The 21,167-nt window shown below is 40.9% G+C and overlaps 1 protein-coding gene across 3 annotated transcripts in view; it reads right to left on the bottom strand.

Moving 5' to 3' along the window:
- FILIP1 (filamin A interacting protein 1) overlaps nt 1-21,167 on the bottom strand; it is a 60,144-nt gene that overhangs the window by 21,781 nt on the left and 17,196 nt on the right. For all 3 annotated transcript variants that reach the window (XM_053972614.1, XM_053972616.1, XM_053972613.1), the window contains exons 2-3: nt 20,489-20,662; nt 18,275-18,453 (exon numbers count right to left, since the gene is read on the bottom strand). In XM_053972614.1, the coding sequence (XP_053828589.1) occupies nt 18,275-18,453; nt 20,489-20,662 (353 nt within the window). The remainder of the gene's footprint in view (nt 1-18,274; nt 18,454-20,488; nt 20,663-21,167) is intronic.

Genomic DNA, 21,167 nt, shown 5'->3' with positions numbered 1-21,167 from the left:
AATAGCCTCCCAACCATTTACTGAAAATCATACCAGATGTGTATCTGCCTTTCTGTTTGTACTTCTGTCAAGATGAGAAAACATCACAGGTACTCATACAACCTTTTCCACCTCTAGCATAGAAATGGGCACTCACCTACACAAGGAAATCCTGGGAAAGCAGGGCAAGCCCAATGATGCCCTGAAAGGCCATAAGCTGCTCCCGTGGTTTGCATACAGATCAACATTTCAGCACCACAGTTCAGCTGCGTTGGCCTGTTTTAGACCCCTGCTCTGCAAACAAACAAAGCCAAGCTTCCCAAGGTGTCTCCCGGTGTTTAATTAAGCACTCAAAGGAGGGGCTAATGTAGAGGGCAATCTGGAGAAGTGGAGAGCTATTTCTCCTGCTATCAAAACCGGCAGCAGGAGGAACAGCAACTAGAAGAGAATGGAAAGGAGGCAAGCAGATAAGGTCTCTAGGGGACCTTATGAATTGAGTTCATACACAGCCTGGAGACCCACAGAGTTCCTCATTGTTGCTCTAGCACAAAGCCATGTGACTTGCCATTCCTGTAGTACCTCACTTTGCCATTTACATTCCAAAAAGTCTGTTGCTATGGGGTGTAATGACTTCTATCCCATTTCACGGATGGCCAGTAAGTGGGGGTTAAGGCAAATACATTAATGAGGACTTGGTCACTCTAAGGATCAGCTGACTGAGGGCTGATGAAGGCTGCTTCCTCCTGAGGGGCCAACAGCATTTCTGTGTCAGTCACACAGCAATCCCAAGGGAATTTCCACTGGGAAAGCAAATGTCTTCACAAACTCATCTTTCCACTTCAAACCCAAAGTTTGCTACTGTACATGCAGAGTTAGAGAGACTGGACAACTTCCTAGTGGCAGCTAGAAAGCTGCTGCCCATTAAGTGATGCGAGAGTCTGTAATCCCAGGACAATGAAAACCAGCAAGAGGTGGTTTCACTCAATAAAGGAGTTCCCTTTTTTTTTTTTTTCCCTGTTTAATGTACAACAGCTGATTTTGAAGATTATTTCTACAGCCACTGGGAAATCCTCCACATGTCAGGACTATTTCCCAGTGCTTCTGTGTTTGGGGCCAGGCTGAGATATCCAAAAGGCTGAATTTTGCTAGTTCTGAGTATTTACAACTTGAGCTGAAGTCAAAGAGAGCCAAAAGATGGTCTAGGGCTCTAGGAAACAAAGGGGCTCTAGGCTCTCTAGGAAACAAAACAATCGGGCCCAAGACTTCAATTAGGCGATTAGGTCACACTTTTGAATCATCAGCTTCACTACTTCCCATATATCCATCTCAACTGGGAGAAGAAATATGTAAACGAGATCAGATCCCATGGCAAGAAAAAGAATAAAGCACATCTGTGTTACTTTCTCCTTACTATCCATTATATTTTAAAGGTAAGGAATGAGAAAAATGTTTGAATGACGTTACTACAGAACTTTCCAACTTCTTGTTCAGTTTATCAGAGGGTCAATTCTGAAAGCAAACATAAGCTTGTTTAAAAAAGTTCTAGTAAACTTGAAGACAATTTTATGTGGCTACCTAATATACAAACTCAAAGTGTAAAACAGTGTGTGTTCAATTCTGGTGCTGAATTAACTTTTGGAAAGTGATTGTATCAAACTATATAAAACTACATCAAACTATAAGCAAATTAATATTCTTTCTGCTTCTAAACTACATGATAGTTTCCAAAATATACTGAAAGTAGATATTTTCTTCCATAGGAGAACACATTGCTTGTCATCTACAACAGTTTACCTTCTGTTTCTAACACTGATTTTGTAAAAATTAAAATCCAGTTTGCTGAAATAGTTCATTTGTGTTGAAAGTGTCTTACTCCAACTGAACAGTGAGTGAAAGTAGTATTTTGGAATACGAACACTTACTAAATTCAGTGTCCCCCCTACCTTTCCAGCACAATGGTCACGTAAGAAAAACACTAAAGCTCTTTAAGAACAAAACTCGACCGACATCCTTTCAGACGACACAACAGTACATTAATTCCGACGACACCCACATTAATTCCAGAGGTTAGAAGAGGGGAAAGGGGATGCACAGAAAGCAGGCACACAGTATCAGAAAGCGAAGGCGAAGCAGCGTTTAGCTGAGAGATGAGAATTGCCAAACCTGTCTCCGGGCTGCGGTTATCCTTCCCTGACCCCTCGGTGCGCTGCTCGGGAGGGGAAACCGCACAGCACAGCCCCACCAGGTGCACCTTCCAAGGCTCCAGCCCAACGCTACATCAGCCCGGGGCCGGCCCGGCCCCTCAGCGCTGTCCTGCTCCGTCCAGCCCGCCCGGAGCCGGGGCCGCCGAGCATCCCGGCGCGTCCGCTCGCCGCGCACTCCGCTCCAGCTTCGCTCCGTCCCGCCCGCGCCTACGCCAGTGCCCGGTGCGCTCGCTGAACCAGCGAATTGCGCATGCACACAGCAATTAGCGGCGCTCAAATTAAAAATACAATCCAAAAAATAATTTAAAAAAAAACATTCTCTTACCTTATAACTAGACCTATATATTTGTTTTTTAAAGCAAGCAGAACAGCGAGGAAGGGGGGCGATGCCGGGGCCCGGCCTGCCAGGTGAGGCTGCGCCCCTCGCTCTGCGCTCGCCCGGGCGGGCGGGGCTGCAGCCGCTGGGCCAGGGCCGGAGCGCCGCGGCTCGGGCTGCCCTCCGCAGCCCCTCTCCCGGGGTTTATTATTGGCAGTCCCTCCGGGCTCTGTGTAGGTACACTTCATAGGTGAGCGATTAAGAAATAATAATTTGATCGCAGAGAGCCGCTGGGAGTTGCTTTTGCTTAACTGGACTGGGAAGCACGAAGCGCTACTGCTTCCCAGTCCCAGCTGCCGATTCATTCCGCTGGCTCAACAAAAGTTCCTGTTGCTTTCCTCTTGTCTTGCCGGTGTTTGAAGTGGCGGTGCTACTGCTGGTACGCGCTGGCTGATCTTAAGATCGGCTGATAAAGGCATGAATACATGAAGAAAATCCCCTGGGGATTTAGTATACGGGCGTGTTTGTTTTTGAAAATCCATGCATAGTAGCAAGCCTAACCAAGTCTGGTGAGGTCTGAAAAGCACCATTCTGCTAGCTCCCTGCTTTAAAGAAGTCCTAAACCAGCCCTTTTGTTCCCAACACAGCATAAAAGAATTTGGGGATTCCTTCTATTTCCCTAATGAGTCCCTGTATTGCTCAGTCACTTTTTCAGACTTCGTGAGGGGAGCTAGGAAGAAGGCTTCCCTTCGCTTTCCCTTTCTCTTTTGCCTTTGCTTTCCTCTTTCCCTTCCCATTCACTTTCCACTTTTCTTAGGAAGCTTTCAATAGCCAAAAGCATATTATTATCCACTAAAAATGGATGTGAGTTTACATTTCTGAGAAACTGTCTAATTTAGTGATCTTTCATTATTTTTTCTTAGGACCCTCCTTCAGCCCATAGACTGGGCAGAGCTCATTTGAAAAGCAGGTGCTTAGAGACTGAATTTATGCTTTTTATTCAAGATGCTATTTACCTCACCCTCTTCAGACTCTGCTGAGAACAGAATTATTAATTTCTGGGTGGGAGGTATAAGTACAAAGGGACCAAGGCTTTGCTTTGGACACTTGCTCTGGAGTACATTGGGTGTGGGTTTCAGAGTGCAGTGGGGTGGTGGTGCATGCAGATCACAATCCTCTGATTTTGCCTGTACCCAGGAATGGATGCTCCAGACTCCTGCACATCTGAGCCCAGATCCAATATGCTTCCCAAAATGAGAACCATTCTTAGAGTGAAAAACATTCACAATCCATGTAAATTAGCTTCACATGACTTAACTAGCACCGTGTAGGAAATCCGTCACACCAACACAACAGTAAAGTCACATTTTCCAGGGAAATCTATACTAGTCTTAATCATTCTCTCCCATTTCGTATTCCCTTACCTCATTTACTAAATACTTTCCAAAAGATGAAGCTACAGAGAGATTGTTGCTTCCTGTGTGCAAAGCTGATACATCTTGGTTTGTTTCTATTTTTCCAGTGTTGGAGGAAAGGGTTCTGTACAAAATGCGTTTGATTGTACAATTACAAATGATCACGTGCATTGAGCAGACCAGTGTTCTGCTTACTCTACTTACAGTGTCCTTTGTAATCCCAAAAATGGTTTGGAAGAGCTAAACATTCTTTAAAAAGAGGAAATTGCATACACAATGGCAAACACTAAGATCTTGACCATTGAAATTTAATGATGGGGCATTATACGGGCACTTTAATAGATCATCAGAAGAGCTTAGATCCTTTGTATGACCTGCATAAAAGTCTGCACTCTAAGTTAACAAAATAATTTATAGCAATAGCAGGGTGTCAGGCTCGAGGCAGTTTGATACTAGAAAGGCATAGAGCACTTTGCAAGCAAGTTTCAAAACTATCTGCTGACAGATGGGTTTGGCTGTGATCAGCAGCAGCCAGGAGCAAGGCTCTGTTCCACAAGCACTGCTGGCTCGGCAGGAGGATCTCTGGTCACACGCCCCATCCCAGCTGGCTCTGGGCTTTGAGCTCACTGCACAGCTTGTCCCAGTCCTGCTGCACCTGCTGCTGAGTCACAGCTTCTCCTCACCTCTGCACTCCATTTCTAACCCCCACCTCTCCCGGATCAACAACCCTTCTGGATGTCCTCTTGTATCTGTTCTGGCTGTTCTTTGTCTGTGTTGCCAAGCTTGGGCCAGGCTGGAACTGCAAGCGATGCATGTTCCCTCATCTGTGTTTTCATGGTCTCAGCTCTGAGCGGAAAGGTCAGGGATGTCAAGAGGATGCTGGAGAAAGTGCAGTGTAGTAGTGGTGAGCCTACACACCTGCACTGGTTAAGTCTGTACCACCATGAGATTTCACAATTGAAGTATTCTCCCATCACCATTTCAACAACTCTGGGTACCCAGCACTACACCAGTACCAGACCTATAGGGGATATCAGGTAGGACGTCACAGCTAAGGTCAGGCAGGCCTTTTAATATTTACAGTTTTTCTTTTACTACTTAGAAATCACATTGTGTCTATATTAAAATAGAAAGGTACTCCATATGTTGTTATTTCTCAAGAGTACCTCAACTTTAAGTCACTTCAAAGGCTGGGAAATTTAACTTGCTCATGATTTTTTTTTGTTCACAATTTCATCGGGATGAAGTAGTTCAAGAAACACATTCCTGAGTAAAGCAGCACTTGCAACATTGTGAGAGCAGATAAGAAAAACAACAAGAAATAAAAGCAGCACAGGGAATAGATAGGAATCCCAAATTTCAGCTCATCTCTGAAAGTCAGAAATGATACTTTGCATCTGGCATGATTGCCTACTACAGAGGAGAGTAACTGAGAAGCAAAAGATGGAATTAGAAAGAAATAAAAAATTAATGATGTGCTAATAGACTACTCATTTATTTGATAAGCTGCTCTCTTTAAAAATTTTCTAACTATTTGCAGCAATAGATTCCTCTTGTGGATCTTTGAGACTTGTAACAAATTATTGCCTGATTTTAAAATTCTCTGTAAACAGAGCTTTGTAACCTTCCCAGCAGATTGCCCCTGCTCTCAGTTGCCTCTCTACCTTCAGTGCAGAAACACATGTAACATTTATAGTGAAGGCAGAAAGGTTGCAACTCTCTCCAGGTTCTCGAACATGTTACAAAAAGCCCAAAGATTTCTGTTTGTGCAAAGCAAAGCTTTTCCTAAATTTGTGTTTACTGACATACATGAAAAGGTACACTGTGTGCTTGCCAGACTTTTTTCTTTTTTGTTCACAAAAGCTTCAAAGCAGTGAAAATCTTCCATCACTGTTTTGTTTTTCTTTTTTTCCCTTCTCTTGATTAAGTCAAACTCATTCGGTAAGTCAGACCTGACCTCCACTTTCTGCTTACAGTTTTCTGCTCTGAGTGCAACAGATACAAATTGATTTAGTGACATCTTGATAGAACAAGAAAATTTTGAATATTTAGGGAGGGAAGAGGCTGATTTTAATTTGCTGCTGAAGATATAGTGAGCAAGGTGATCCATTGGGCTTTTGGAGAAGAGAAATAAATAATGAAGATAAATGCAGTAAATTCTTGAAACATGACTTTGTAGGAAAAGCCTGAGAAAAATACTTCAAGTTGGACTCTGTGCTGTTGTATCTCAGGCAATACACTTTATATGGCATACGTCATGCACATTAAAAAACTTCATTTGGTGAGCTGCCCTGACAACTGGCTTTGTTCACCTTTGTTCTTATTTAAAACAGGTTGTTCCATGCAGCTGTTAAAGAAACTGTGTGCACACACACGTTTGCACACAGGCTTTTTTATTACTCCTCAGATCCTTCAGAATAAGTCATGCTGCCTAGGTTTTAAATTATTTTTCTGTTTATTACTGCATGAAAATCACCCTATGTTGGGATCTGCTGTATTTTGTTGAAGCATGATTCAAAATTTAACAAAAGCATTTCTGGCTTTTTTTTTTCCCCGTTGCACTCTACCCCCTTCCTTTTGGTTTTCTGCTTTCTTAGCAGTTGTGTGCATCCTTTTGATAGCTGGAAAGCTCAGTATCTCCAATACTGCTGGGATTCTTTTAAGTAAAAGTGATCACAGCTGAAGCAGGACCTGCCTATGTCATGGTTATTGCTTCATAGTATGATTTGGTCATATTTTGGGAATAAGCATTGGGAGTCTCATAGAAGCCTGTTGTGGCCCTTCAACAAGAATGTCTTGGGAGCCAAGGAAAAGGTGTCCAGGAGCTTAGACAAGGACACTTGGCAGTATGCCACTGCTGCCCTCTGTGCACCCACCATTGTTAGTTCTGGCTGCTTCACCCACCTGTGCTCTATCAGAGCACCTCACTAACGCTGTCTGCCTGCTCTGGGCTCCACCCTTGTTCTTCTAAGTTACTGGCTTTTGAGGTGCTAGGTGTTCATGGGGAAAAATTAAGTGGAAGAGTGAGCTCAAGTCTTTAAAAGCAGGGAGAACCATGCCTATTCTCAGTTTACCCAGAGAGAATTTGTCTTTTGGGAGTGTCTTGGCCTCTTTTGCTCCAACTGGGTCCAGGATGTAAAATTAATCCTGATTGATTTTCTCCTTTCTGTTGCTTTTGTTCTGTTGGCCTCAGCCTGTCTCTTTGCTATTCCTCATTTTTTAACAATCCAGGTCCATCAGTTCAGTTCTTGCCCCATTGCTCTCACTCCTACTGACCTTTCCTGGACTTTATTTTCTTTTATGTTTCTTCCCACTGACCCTTCCTTCAAGCAAGGTAACCCAGTAATTCACTGGGATTGAAAGGCACTTGGGTCCTACACCTAAAACTAAAGGTTTGTACCTCACTGCTCTGCATTTGATACACCACTGGAATATAGAATTTGATAGAGTGAGTAAAACTAGTGGGCAGGAAAAATGAGAGAAAACAGAATTCAAAGAATTCCTGCTTCATTTTAACATCAAACCATACAAGTGACGGGGTGTCTGGAGTCACCACAAGAGGGTCGCAAACACTGGAAAGTGCACCAAAAAAAAAGAAAGGCGTGACAAAGTCTAAAATCTGGATTTAGGGAATAGCATCATTAATATAATTACACATACTGGGCTAGTCAAGCATGGAGGAGCTCACACAGCTGTACAAGAGCAATGCAGCTTGAGAGCAAGTAACTATTCAAGTGGAGTCAATATAAAAACTCATCTCTGTCAATGCAGGATCTCAGACATTTTTAGAAATACAGCCTTTGTGTACATTTGTTCATATCATATTCAGCCACCTTTGTCACAATGACATAAGAATAATACAATGCACACCTATAAAAGCAGAGAAAAATAAATACTCTCATGGAGATTCCTTCTTGATTTTTAAATTACTTCCTTGTGTCATCTTATCAATGATTTAGCAAATAATGAATCCTCAGAAAAATTTTCAAATGCTGTAAAAAGCAGCCAGAAGCTGCTATTATGATCTAGAGAGGGACTGAGATTTTAACAACATCAGCATCGAGTCATCCTGGCTGTCACACCACATCCTAATATGCCATGTCCCAGCTCTCAGTCTGAAAGGCTGTGAAGGTATTTCCATTATTTTTCATGCCAGGCCCCTCAGCTCTTGCCTTGAACAGAAAGGAGCAGACACTTGCCTACCACATCCATCCCACAGCCCCACATTTGCTAGTGCTTTTTGCCTGTGTTCTGGAGGTGCAGCATAAATGGGCGCCTCTCCCCTCCAAAAAACAAAAAACAAACCCATCACACCTGTGAAAAAACACCAAATAAACCCCCCTGCACCTAAACAAAGCTTTTTGATTACCACATAGCTATTTACTACAGCTCACACAATTCTAAGGTTTGCTGATTACATTAGATTTGTGTCTACTGAGAGACAATTAGAGAAGAGTCTGTCCCCACAGCTCCCCTCCCCGGCCAACACACACGGCCTAGACTCACCCAAGGTTTGAGCCTGCTATTTTAACCTTTTACTTCTAGTTGCTTAGAGCAGAATCCAAAAAAGACTCCCATAAATATCTGGAATGCAATCAGTGAACAATTTTAAAAGGAAAATAAAAAGAAAACAAACAAAAACAAAGAAAAAACTCAAACAACCCAAACCAAAAATACCCAACCAGTACACATACAAATATCAATGGTCACAGGCATCTGATTTTTGAGCAGATCTGTATTTTGGTTGCCCAGATTTGCTGTTGCGCATCCTTGGTAGTCCTGTCATCTTGCCTGAACTGAACGTCATTCTTCACCTGAGATTATTTGAGTGTTATGAAGTACATAAAAGTCTTTAAAAGCAAGGGCTTTGTTCTGAGGACGAGAGAGACACGGGCTGACCACAGCCCTTGCACAAGAACAGGAGCTGTCAGTGCTTCCATTCAAAGAAACACTTACTTGCACCAGCCCCTGTGCATCCCTTGCCACAAAAAAAGCATGTATGGTTTTATTTCTCTCCTCAGTCTGAAGTGCTTTTAGTTTGCACTACACTTTCCAAGATCATGTCCTGACTGTAGCCTGTTGAGTATATGAACAGCAAAAAAAAAGGGACAGGGAAAACTCAGGTTCCGAGATGGAGAGCAAGCAAGAAGAAACTGGGCCAGTTTCATACAGTAAGTGGGAATTAGAAGGTGCTGTGCTTGCCTTTGTCTTCAAATTTCTTTCTTCCATGTCTGTATTACCCTCTAAATAACTGCAGGGCTTAAGCAGTCTGGCCCTGTTGCCCTATAATCAGTTATTCAGTCGTTAGGTGTTCACTTTCACTGAGCATCCTCACTTACAAATCACTATTGTTTCTTAAAATCTTCTAGTGACATAAGTGCAAATGATGCCTCAGGCAGGAGGAGGCAAAAGCTTACAGCCTCCTTGGTAGAATCAATGGGCAATACTGACCAAAAATAATTCAAAACACAAAGGCGTAATTTGGCTGTGGAAGTTGTAGCAAAAATTATAGTCATTAAAACTATTGCTATTATTATTGCTATTATTATTGTTATCACTGTTATTATTACTATTATGGTTTATTGTTGTTGTTAGTGTTGTTACTATTGTTATTGCAATTACTATGATGAACCAAAATGCATCTCTAAGTTATATAATAATATTATTTTACAGGAAATATGTATTGCTGACAAGTTAACTTTCTGGAGAGCAGACTCCCATGCAGAAGCTATAATTCCACCCAAGAAACTGCTGTATGTAATACATTTATATATGCATGTATAGATTTCTACAGGTACAAGCATACACACATTTCACAATTCCTACTCTGATTCTATTAATCCCATTAATCAAGAAGAGCTCTACTGACTTCAAAGGAATTGCAACAAAGCCAGCTTTGTGCTCATAAAATCCAGCATCAGGATTAATTATTTCTTAAGACCTGAAGAAGATGGATGTGGAAAGCTTGGGTGTGCTAATGGTGGGCACAAGGCCATGGTGCTTGTCACTGAAAGCGAGTTGGAGCGACAGCACTTGCTCTGTCAGGTGAGGACACGAGGCAGTGAAAGCAGGACAGACTCTCCTCTAGTGCAGGATGAGCTGTGCCCATGTGCCATGATGAGCTGTCCTCCACGCTGCCCTCCTGCTAAGGACACCGCTCTGCCCCTGCTGGTTTTGGAAAGCACGGCTGCATCCCAGGCAGTAATTTCCAAAATAAAAAATGTTGAAAGCTGTGCATCATTTTAAAACAAGTTAAGTCATCTAGGAAAAGCCTAGACATTTAAGTGATGAAAGAGAATACATCTATCCCTTTCTAGTTCCTCTGAAAATGAACATTTAAATGGAATTGTACAGGAACTTTCATTCTGTGATATATGCACTTGTCACCAAGAGACACTTTTTCAGCTATGACATAATTGCTATCATCAGAAAAACATTGCTGTCATTGCGTTGTAATTTAGCCTCATTTTCTGCTCATTTCTTTATCTTTCCTCATTAAGGCATTACATGTTCAGCTACGTTACTATTAATCATTCCCTAACATAAGCTACTGCATAACAAAGCTGTGTAATTGATTTTTCAGTTTCAGAGCTAAACCAAAAATTTAAAAAATATATTTTAAAAAGCTTAATTTTTTTCTCTCATTCAAGTGAGAAAAGTGTTTCATGTGGATTTCAGTGAAACATTTGTTTGTTTCAGATCAGTAATTTCATTTCCATTTTTGTCATTTTAAGAAAAGCAGGAGATAGAAAGGACTGTAGCTTGGCCCAATTCACCAAACCAACAAGTGAAAAATCCTCCCTTTTTCAGAAGTGATCTGCCTGGACCAGTGAATTCCTCTGTCTGGGAAATTTGAATACTCAGGCCCTGACCTACAAGAAGATTTTCATCTCTTTGGTGAAACGAACCCCAAATTATGTAAGTGGCTTAAAAATAACAATTAATATAGAACAATTTTCCCCAGGAAGAATGGGAACAGATGCCCCAAGGAGCCAGTGATGTGACCAGGAAGGCCTCCTGTGAAAGGTGGATTCAGGTCCCAACAAGTTGACAGAGGATTAAAAGTCTGTTGTGGTCCAGGTGAGTGGCATAATCACAGGGTTATTTGATTTGGTTTTTTTTGACTAGCTGGTCTTGTGAATTAGGTCACCAGATTTTCTTTGTTGACATTAATAATAGCCTTACATCCAAAATGGTATGTCTTAATGAGTTTTTAAAAAGTTGGTTGAAATACTACCTATGGCAACACGATATTATAGTCAGGCACCTGCTAAGGTACCTTACAAGTGAATTACACATTTTGCATTTCTCTGGCCTCACATTTGCACAGGCCTTGTCAAATTTCACAAGAACGCTTTGTCTGGATATTTGCACCCCCTGGATGTTTTATTTCTGCCTTAAGATTTCTTTGCATACAAGCCTTAAAAAGAAATGAAAACTGAAATGATGCAAATATAAAACTCATTATTTCTAATCTCCACTGCTGCTGGAGATACTGCAGAAATGAGAAGAGATGCATGACTTAGCAGCCTTTTGGGGAAAGAAAAAGCATCACATCTGTTTAGGGTTAGGAAAGCTTCCATATAGGCTCACTGATTCAGAATAACCCCCCCTAGTCAGATGATGTCTTGAGGTTCTTCATACAACTTACAGAAGTTATCAGACCACGCAGAACAGGTCTTGGATATTAGCAGGGCATTAGGGCAGTAGGTCATATACTTCACTAATTAGACTGTGCATCTCTGCCCAGGTAAACTTAAACATAAAGCAAATATCCAACACATTCAAGCTCAAGAGCCTATTATATATTTATACTTGTAAATAAGTGGTATCTATTTAAATTTTTTAGAAATTCACTGAAACCTGGCATTTCAACTGAAACCTGTTTCTAATCTTTCTGAATCAGGAAGCAATTTTCCCTACATGACCCTGATTCAGTTCTTGTTTTCTTTGCCTAAAAAACGACAACGTAAAAAGATGGCCTCAGTAGAGCTGTGAATTGATATTTATTTCAGTAGTATAATAACTCTGAAACATGCCAAAGGCCTCTTAAATGTTAAAATTGTTACCTATTGCACCCTGGACAGAGTTTGAGTTCGTGAGTAGATTTTGAATGAAGTAATTTTTCCCCCTGTCTGACCCTGGGAGCATTTGAATTGATGATTTTAGCAAGCAAACTTGCTAGGAATAATGAAGTACATATAGTTTTGTATAATAATTCTCTCTCAAGGGCTGTGAAGTTGATGCCTGCTTACAAAAAAATTTGGAAAAGTAGCTGAAACAACACATGATGCCATTTTATATAATCCCAGAAGTGACTGAAAGACTGGACAATTTTGAGGACTATCCAAGTGTAAAGAGATGGATTTGGATTAGTCCCAGCTCACATTGTGTAAGACTTGCAATACTTTCATATTGTTTCTCCACAGTCAGATGTACCTGTTTGTTCTCACGTTTTCAAATTACCTTTGGAGCCATTTTGTTGGAAGTTGGGACCAGATTCATTAGTTAAACTTTGAGTTGTCGCCACCTTGCAGTCAGCTAGAGCTGTAAAACAGGACTTGCAAAATGGATGACCTTCAGATTTACTTAACTGTGCAGAAATTGTGTTTGTCATTGCCAGGATTTTTAATTCATTTCTTTTAATAGACTACCCCAGAATTTCTGATCTGTGACCCTGTGAATATATTACATTGACAGAAAATAACCAGCTTTTCCAGACCATACCAATAGTATGTCAGTCTGAAAAGGAAAGAACAAAATGCACTGCTGCCCTTGTCTTCTACATTATAATATTAAAAGTTTAGAGGTGCAATTACTGAAAAGTAGACAGAGTGACTCAGTGGTCTAGTAAGGCCAGTAATGTGTGGTAAGATGAGTAACTGCTGTAGGCAATGGTGAAGTCCCTTTGGGATGGCTTTTCCTTTTTTTTGGTCACAATTTGGAAACCAGGACACAGAAACAATCTCCATACGAGAAAAAAAGCCAGAGTACAAATATGGCTAAAAACTCTCAGGGAAAAAAAAAAAAAACAAGATGACAAAAATACTTCTGTAAAGTAACCTAATTTCCAGACTTTAGAGGACTCACCAACAGATGATAGTTACAGATCAAAATCTGTGTTATATGTTTGGATTTTATACCTCACCCCAATACTTCTGTATGGACCTATTCTTACCACAGAATTTGGCTTTATGGTGGTAAATCACAGAAATTTGTTAGTCCTGAACACTTCATATTTTTGGCTTGATTGTTCTCTAAACAAGTAATTGACTGGTGGATACTCTGCCCTGCTGTCTTCCTGCCAGCTCCTTTATTTTACAGACTTCATAAAAATCGAGTAAAACACAAACTGGAAAGGCAACACACACAGAATCTCCAATCTATATCACACTCCAGCCTTTGCACTTGCTTGGATCCATGAAACACAGGGAAACAAAAAGGCAAGCACTTCCCAGTGAAAGGCTTGGTGCTGCCGTCTCGTGGGAAAAGGGAGAAGGGAAGCTTTGGTAATAAAAGCAGAAATGCAAAAAGGGGAAAAAAGGGAGTTTGCGAACTTGTTAACATCAACACTCCCATTTTTGTTTCAAGAGGGCTGTGTGCTTTATAGCTCACAGATCAGTTTCCTTTGCAGGTGATGTGGGCCCAGAATTACATCACCAGCAGAGCAGCCAAGAGCATCTCGGTGCCAGCATGACTGAAGTCCAGAGGAATGTATTATCACAGACCTCCGAGGGCTTGCCAGTGCATTCCTTGCTGGGGGTGCTGCAATGGGGAAGGCAAAGAGGAGACAATTTTACGTGAAGACTGAAAGGGAACTTTGTGGAGGAAAGAGCTGGGGTCACAGTCTTGCTGTCTCCTCTAGGCAGATCTAATTATGGCCATGTACTTCAAAAAGAGGTTTTAACTAAAACCAGATTTAGCAGGGCAGTGCTTAGGAAGTACAGACTGAATCCTCAGCCTTGCCTTTGAGGAAAACATGAAATGCTTCAGTGCACTGAGAACACTTGCAGTGGTTGTAAAGAATAATTTGAAGCACTGAGGAAAGCAAGAACCAATATTAATTCCTCATCACTTCAGTGAAGTCTTACAATAAAACGTATCTATCCTTTAGCACAGGCAACACTGAGATACTGGATGTGTATTTCCTGATCACTGTGTGGTGGGGTGACAGTCTCAGTAGTCTCAGGGATCGTGCTGGAAGTGATCAAATCATGCACAAAGCAGTGGCATGGATCCCCCATAGCAGAGCTCCAACAGAGCCTTTCTGCCACATCACACCCTCTGTTCAACAATCTACATCTCATCCATATAAAAGAAATTCCCTCCTTCTCCCATTTTTGCAGGCTTTCAGGCTATTTCTTCTATCCATCCTGGGTGGCAGGACTGGCTCAGTGGTCCTCACCTCAAGCCTCTTTCTGAACCTTTAAAATCAGCGGGAGCTTTCAGTGCTTTTAATAGGAGCAAAATGTGCTGTCAACCAACAGGATTAAAAGAAGGGCACAAGAAAAAATTTCAGAGATTAGAACCTCTAAAAATGTCAGCATTATAAACCTCATCCCCTAGGTTAATCAAAACATCAAAGAAATGCTGACATTACAAAGATCTCTACCCTTTTCCCCCAGGAAAAAAAGCCCTGCTGATCAAATGAAAAAGTTTATATTTGATAAACTAAAGATTTCCCCTCAACCCTGCCCCCAATTCCCTAAAAGGGAAGGCTAGAGGGCTGGGACTAGGCAACATAGAGAACAGCTAAGTACCATTACATGTTAAGCCTGCTTTATACAATAATTTTTGGGGTCATGAAGTACCAATAGTGGGTTTAGCTGTGCCCAGCTCAGCCCAAAGTCATGCCACCAGCTCCCTCCCCAAAGCACTACTAAAGTTCATGAGGGTGCCTGTGCTGGGAAGGCTAATTTTATCCCTGAGGCTGCTGATGCCTGCTCTGCTGCTCTCCAAGTGCCCACTGCAAGCCACAGCATCAATGCACTTCTGACCAGACCCTTCATTCTCCACCTCTCAGACCAGAGACTCCTTACACCACCCTCTATCATCCAAGTCTTTGAGGGGGCCTGGGAGCCTCCAGCTCTTATCCATATTCCTCAGCCTCCTCAGGAGGCTCCAGGAAGATGTCTGCTTCTGCATTCCCCAGAATCGGAGATACCCAAGTACAACTTGATGTTAGAGGCACAGCAGCTCAGGTGGGCAAGTGTTGAAAAGGGAAATTTGATTGCATAGAAAAATAGAAAATACTGTCCGTAACTATCAAACATCATTAGATACTATACTACTATAGGGAAATTTCCAAAACACTTCAGCCACCATGTCTGTAGAAGCACCTTCCACTAAAAGTACCAGATTTCTTTCATCTCCACCTGGCAAATGGTCATCACTACTCTTTTCCTGTAACATGCAAACCTTTTCCACAATCTTTCTTCAGGTCAGTTGCACTTGGTCTTGCAGAGCCAACAGCAATAGTGAGGCCCTTCAGCCTTCTCCGTGTACCCCCACATCCCCAGGTGTCTATGTTTTGAATATCCCAGTGAACAGTTTTCTCTCTCTTATACTTTTCATGTGTCATTATTTTTGAGAAATCATGTTTTCCTGTTACTTCCTTCCTGTATGAAGCTGGCCTAATAATTAGTCACTCATAGGAGCTGTTTGCTTTCATATCATGTTGTAGTAGATGGATTAGAGATAATGTATGAAAGTGCATGTAAAAAATATTCCAAAGTAAATACATTAAGAGAGTGTTAGACATCACTTTGAACTGAAGCATATTTCTTTCTTAAAGAATTCCCTTTTTGCTTTGTTCAAACTTTCACGAGACAGAGAAAGCAGATGTGGCCTGCGAAAGTTGATGTAGACAACAATGGTTAGGGAAGATTGATAAACTACTGTGAGGAAAGAAACTGCTGAAATTACTTAAATCCAGTACAGAAATTATTATTTCTCTCATTGCAGCAGACTGCTGTGAGATGGCCATCCTGCAGCACTGTTCTTCTTCTGGCTCACCCTGTCTCATTAATATTATAACTGTGAGTGCAGCAGAGTGGCTGACGGGCAAAGTTCAACTCTGCGTCCCTTTTTTGTTTTCATGGAGACTACAAGTCTGTTCAGCTCTTAATAAAATAACCCTCAAATACCACAGTAAAATGAATTATATCTATAGTGGTACTTATAAAACAATATTGCCTATGCAGGACCTTAAAAAATGCCTTTGGGCAGGTCAGTTCTCTGTCCCAGTATGTAAATTGAGTATGAGTTTCTTGTATGCTTTAATCTGTTGCAATTTAATTTTTCCACTTCAAACTATTTCTTTTTGACAAAATCTATTGCCACTGTGGGGCTTTCCTAAGAAGTCAACCTATCACCCTCTCTTTCTTTGTGAATATAGCCCTCAAACAATACTACTTCTAGTTTTTAATACCTACAAAGACATGGGTGCAGCCTCAGTTTCATGTGCACTCAGAAAACAAAGGTAAGAAATTGAGATAGTTTAAGACTTTATGCTTAGTGAGTGGTTTCCAGCCCATCCTGATTTTGCTAATCTGCTCTGTAAGTGATCTGAGAGGAGGAACCTGAAGAGGGAGGTACATGCATCTTGGTTTTCTATGTTTAGCTGCATGTCACGTTCTCTCTGCTTGGTCACTACTATCTTGAAACAAATTAGTGTCATAGACAAACAAAATGGATTCAATAGCAAACATCAAGATTTCTGGTGTTACTCAACATAAATCAAAAGGGCTTCAGCACTGCAATTATTCCCCTGCAGCCACCAATACAGAGGCACTGCTGAATAAAACCACTGGATTTAGTTGCTCTTAAAGATATGCTTTCAAGGCATATTCAAATTCAAATTTTCCTTTTCTTATTGCTGTTTTTCCAAAAATTGTAGAATGTAGAAAACTTGAAGTTTGAGAGAGCAGGAAGGGTAAGAGAAAATGCCCACAGATATGGGACATGATATCTTGACAAAAAGCTCTTTAATCACTTCATTAAAGAAGTCAATTAAACCCACATCATAATAGTCTACTAGACTATTTAGTGGCTTTCACACATTGAGAGGGAATAATAAGAAGGCAACAATTGTCAAATGAATGTGAATATTAAACTGTAAGGACAAAAGTAAATGGTATTTTAATGCCACTTCTGTAGCGTTTTAGTGGCTGCATGTCCACACATACATGGATATGAGAGACAAAATGTCTTCTATGAGAATCAGATGTGAAGTTGGTCCTTACTTGAAAATACATTTTTCCTTTTCTACTGTGAGAATCAATATGCTAAGATGCAGAAGCATCTTTGTTCTTTAAACTTTGCCAATCAACCCAGGAAAGTAAAGACAGAACAAAACCAAAACCTATTAAACCAGGAAATATGGTCACTGTAGCTCATGTGCCACCTACTCAAAGTTGGCGCTGAACTGAATTCAGGAAATACACTAAACAGTTCTGTTCCTGGCTTTTTGCAAATGTCTGCCACAAGCCTGTGGTTTCCTCAAAAGCATTTCTTCTTTGAACTTGCCTTAAGTATTTTTCTTAGAGCCTTTAAAAAAAAAAAAAAAAAACAACAACAACAATACAACATGGATTGATTTCAAGCAGTTTGGTATAAGCACAAAAAATTCATACTGAAAAACTGAGGCTGTTACTGAGTGCTCAGTCTTCAGCTAAGGTAGGTGATCTTTCTTTTCTTAGAGACACAGAAAACAAATTACTCATCCAAAAAGCAGGATACACACTCCAAAAAAAGAGATCTGGGGTGTATGAGACTGTGAGATAAACGCCGCAGATAGTCCATCACAGGCTGGGCACATCTTGTAATGCATGATAATATTTTCTTCCAGATAACCTGCCTGAGGCATGTGTCTTCAAAATGTGAAAAAGAAGGCAAATGGTTTGTGACTTTGCAAGCCTAAACACAAAGGGCATGGCAGAGTCCTACCACTTGTGTGCCAGTATCCTGATGTGTGTTGTGTTTTTCCTTACCCTGCCCTCCTGCTGTGACAACAGTGCTGTGTCTTTCACAGAACTTAGCACTTAGCTAAGCAAGCCAGTCCCAAACTTAGCCAACATAAATAACATCTGATCAAAAGGTACCTGGAGGTGAACCCAAAACGGGCATGACTAATTCAAAACAAATTTGTTTCTTAAGTCAAGCTCACACTACAGGAACATTCAGTGGTATTTCTCCAGCTCCAGATGTGCACAGTAACGTACCTACAAATGACAGGAGTGGACTAACACGTAACAGATGTTTTACACATAAGTTTAGTGTCATTTAAACACAGAAAATACCAGGCCATGTCACTGCTGAAGGGACAAGCACTGGGACACTGGGGGTAGTCTTTTACTCACCTCTCCCGCTCCTGTTCCAAGAGGTTGGTAAAGTCATCGCTCTTGTTCATGTAATCTGTATGTTTATGTTTCTCATTCTCTAGCTCGTAAACGGTGCGACGATGGCACTTCTCTGCCAACAGGAGCTGTTCCAGCATGCGCCGGTATGTCTCTTTCTGCTTTTCTTCAAGTCTGTCCAGCTGAATTGTAGGAAAGGAGAACAGACTGTTTTAAACGTCTCCTTGCTTACTGCATCTAATTTATTGACCAACAATGTTGTATTTGGTAAATGCAAGTCCCATAATTATATATCTTGGGTTTTACATAAAGCAGTGACTAGAAATAAGAGTAACTGCCCTGTGAAAGTAATGATTTATTTGGATGACATAATAGCAATAAACATTTGCACAGTTTTCAGATACACAAAGGACAGAATTTCACTTAGCTTTAGGGTAACAAATAATATTGTTGCAGTGCCGTATTTCCCCTGTGGTGAGGTGCTGTGCACACTTTCTTAATTTCACTAGGAAAAAGCTGTAGCTCAGAACTCAGAGCCTGGGAGCCTGCATTCACACACCTGTATGGGGACTAGACACTTTCATGTGGAGCATAAAGTGTAATCTGAAGGCTGAAATTTGAGTTATGCATCTTTAATACACCTGTAAGTCTGCTGAGATAAAAGATCCAAATTATTTAGATTCTGTCCAGATTCAGTTTTACATTACCAAATACAATTAAATATAAGCCTTAGGAGTTTCCCCTCAGCCTGTTTTTTGACAGAAATTCTCTTTATTTATTCACAACCCTTTACCCATTTTGTCTTCTGCATTTTTTATTAATTTAATATGCCAACTATTATTCAAACAAACATTAAAACCAGGGAGGTGTGTCTAAAAAATTGCCAGGGCACTCTAAATCCACCATGGCTATTCATGTTGCTCCTTTTGCTTTTTCTTGGGGGCAGATGACCAACTCCAGCCTCCTCCCTGCCAAAGCAGCCCTCAGCTTTGGTACTTGTCTGGTTGCCTGCCCCTGGCGTAGTGGTTGGCAGAGCCTGCTCTGCCCACTCCCAAACCTTATCCTGTGAGAATCTCTTCTTCCTCAGCTCCAGCTGCCCTGGGCTGCTGTTGTTTCACAGCATATCTCAGTAAACTGAGGGAAATAAGAGAGTAGGAGGACCATGGCAATTTGCTCTCCAAAAGCTGACCATGGTAGTCAATATGAAAAAGTCGTTGCATTTTATAAAGGAGCCAGGTTGGGTTCAGCTTTTTAGAGTAGATTTTTGCACTGAATTTTTCTATTTTATTTCAATATAAGCCTTGTGAATTTGCACATGACAAAAGCTTTACATTGAGGTCCCTGTCAAATTATCAGCTTCTTTGGAAAAATCCTCGCTAAGCTATTTTAATCTAGTCTGAGAGTATTTTATGTATGCTCCCACATACTATGGTTCGATTTCCTTATTTACTAACATCCCAAAAATTCCAGGAGATGCTTCAATGAGAATACACAGTACAAAGATAGCCCATGGTAGACCCAACTCCTGGTGAATAAATTAAATGTTCTAATTGGATGAACTATGTTGTTGCATGCTCCTTCCCCATGACCTGGAATGTTATGAAACTAGGAACAGGAGCAATGGCTGTTTATTTTGGCATTCACTCTGGCCTCAGACATTCTCAGGTCTACTTGACATTCATTTATTGCTTAAATTTTAAAGCAAGGAATTCTATAAGTCTCCTTTAGGGGCTGAACTGACTTTGCAGTCCTAGAGTTTAAGTGATGTAAAATGAATATGGATTTATGATCCCATAAATATGGTCAAAGTCAATCTCCAAAGGTCTTCTTTCCTTAACTACCCTCATGACAGTGTTCTAGTATGCCAAGAAAATCAAGGAGTAGTTACCAGTGCTAGAGGTTGAAGCCTGTGAGCAGTAGAGGTTGAAGCCTGCAATTGAAAGGAATTTAAAAACTAGAAATTTAGCACCCAAAAATTTTGGTCTTGCTTAACACACCAGGCTTAGGAAGCATACAACCTCTTTATGGTTTGTGTTCAAATCCAGTGGCTTTGCTTACAAATTATTCTGCATATGAGTGAAAAAGATTTTATTTTCAGTGTACAAATTCTGTGTTATCCTTCTTACATGCTTTGTGTACATCCAAAATATATGGAGTTTCACTTTTGGTTAGGCTTCCCCCTGCACAGACATAATGTTGTCAATCAAGAAGAGTTACCTCTGAAATGGGTTTCTCGTAGACATCTTCCCCTACAGACTTCTCTTGGGCAAGGATGGCATCCCTGTGTAGCACTCGAAGCACATTCTCTGGAGTTGCAGACCCATAATGAGCTTCTAAAACTTCAGGTTTGGTTTTCTCTGTCTTCAGCATGTGGATCACATCCTCCCTTGCCTGTAATATTGCAAATCACTACCATGAGTCAACCTATGAACCAAGAGGGAGCGTGGAGAAAATAGGGGCATTTCATATGTACAGACTGCATACACTAAAATAAATTAGAAAAATGACAGGCTGTCAATGCAAATATAAAAATTTTGGGAGATCTCAGATTAAACATGATCTGTACAATACAAAGGGGAAGATAAGGGATTAATTATTCTGTTCCTGCATGACATTACATTTGAATGCTATGAATTTTTATCTGAGTTGCAACTATAGCCAGGGAACATCATTATTCTTCATACACTTGATCTTAGTTGTTGCCCATGCTGTTCCCTGAACGGATAAGGAAATGAAGAGAACAAGCAGCACAAGTGGGCTGAACTAATATTTCTCAGACAGCTACTTCCTAGTCACTCCCTAACTGAATTTGCAACTAAATACTCTTTTAAAGTAACTTTGAAAATAAATTTTTCTTGTTTTTTTTTTTCCTTTAAACAAACCCTAGACATGCTGC

Source organism: Vidua macroura, chromosome 3, assembly GCF_024509145.1.
Source record: "Vidua macroura isolate BioBank_ID:100142 chromosome 3, ASM2450914v1, whole genome shotgun sequence".
NCBI classification, from domain to species: Eukaryota; Metazoa; Chordata; class Aves; order Passeriformes; family Viduidae; genus Vidua; species Vidua macroura.
This window is presented reverse-complemented; position numbering and strand designations above follow the sequence as displayed.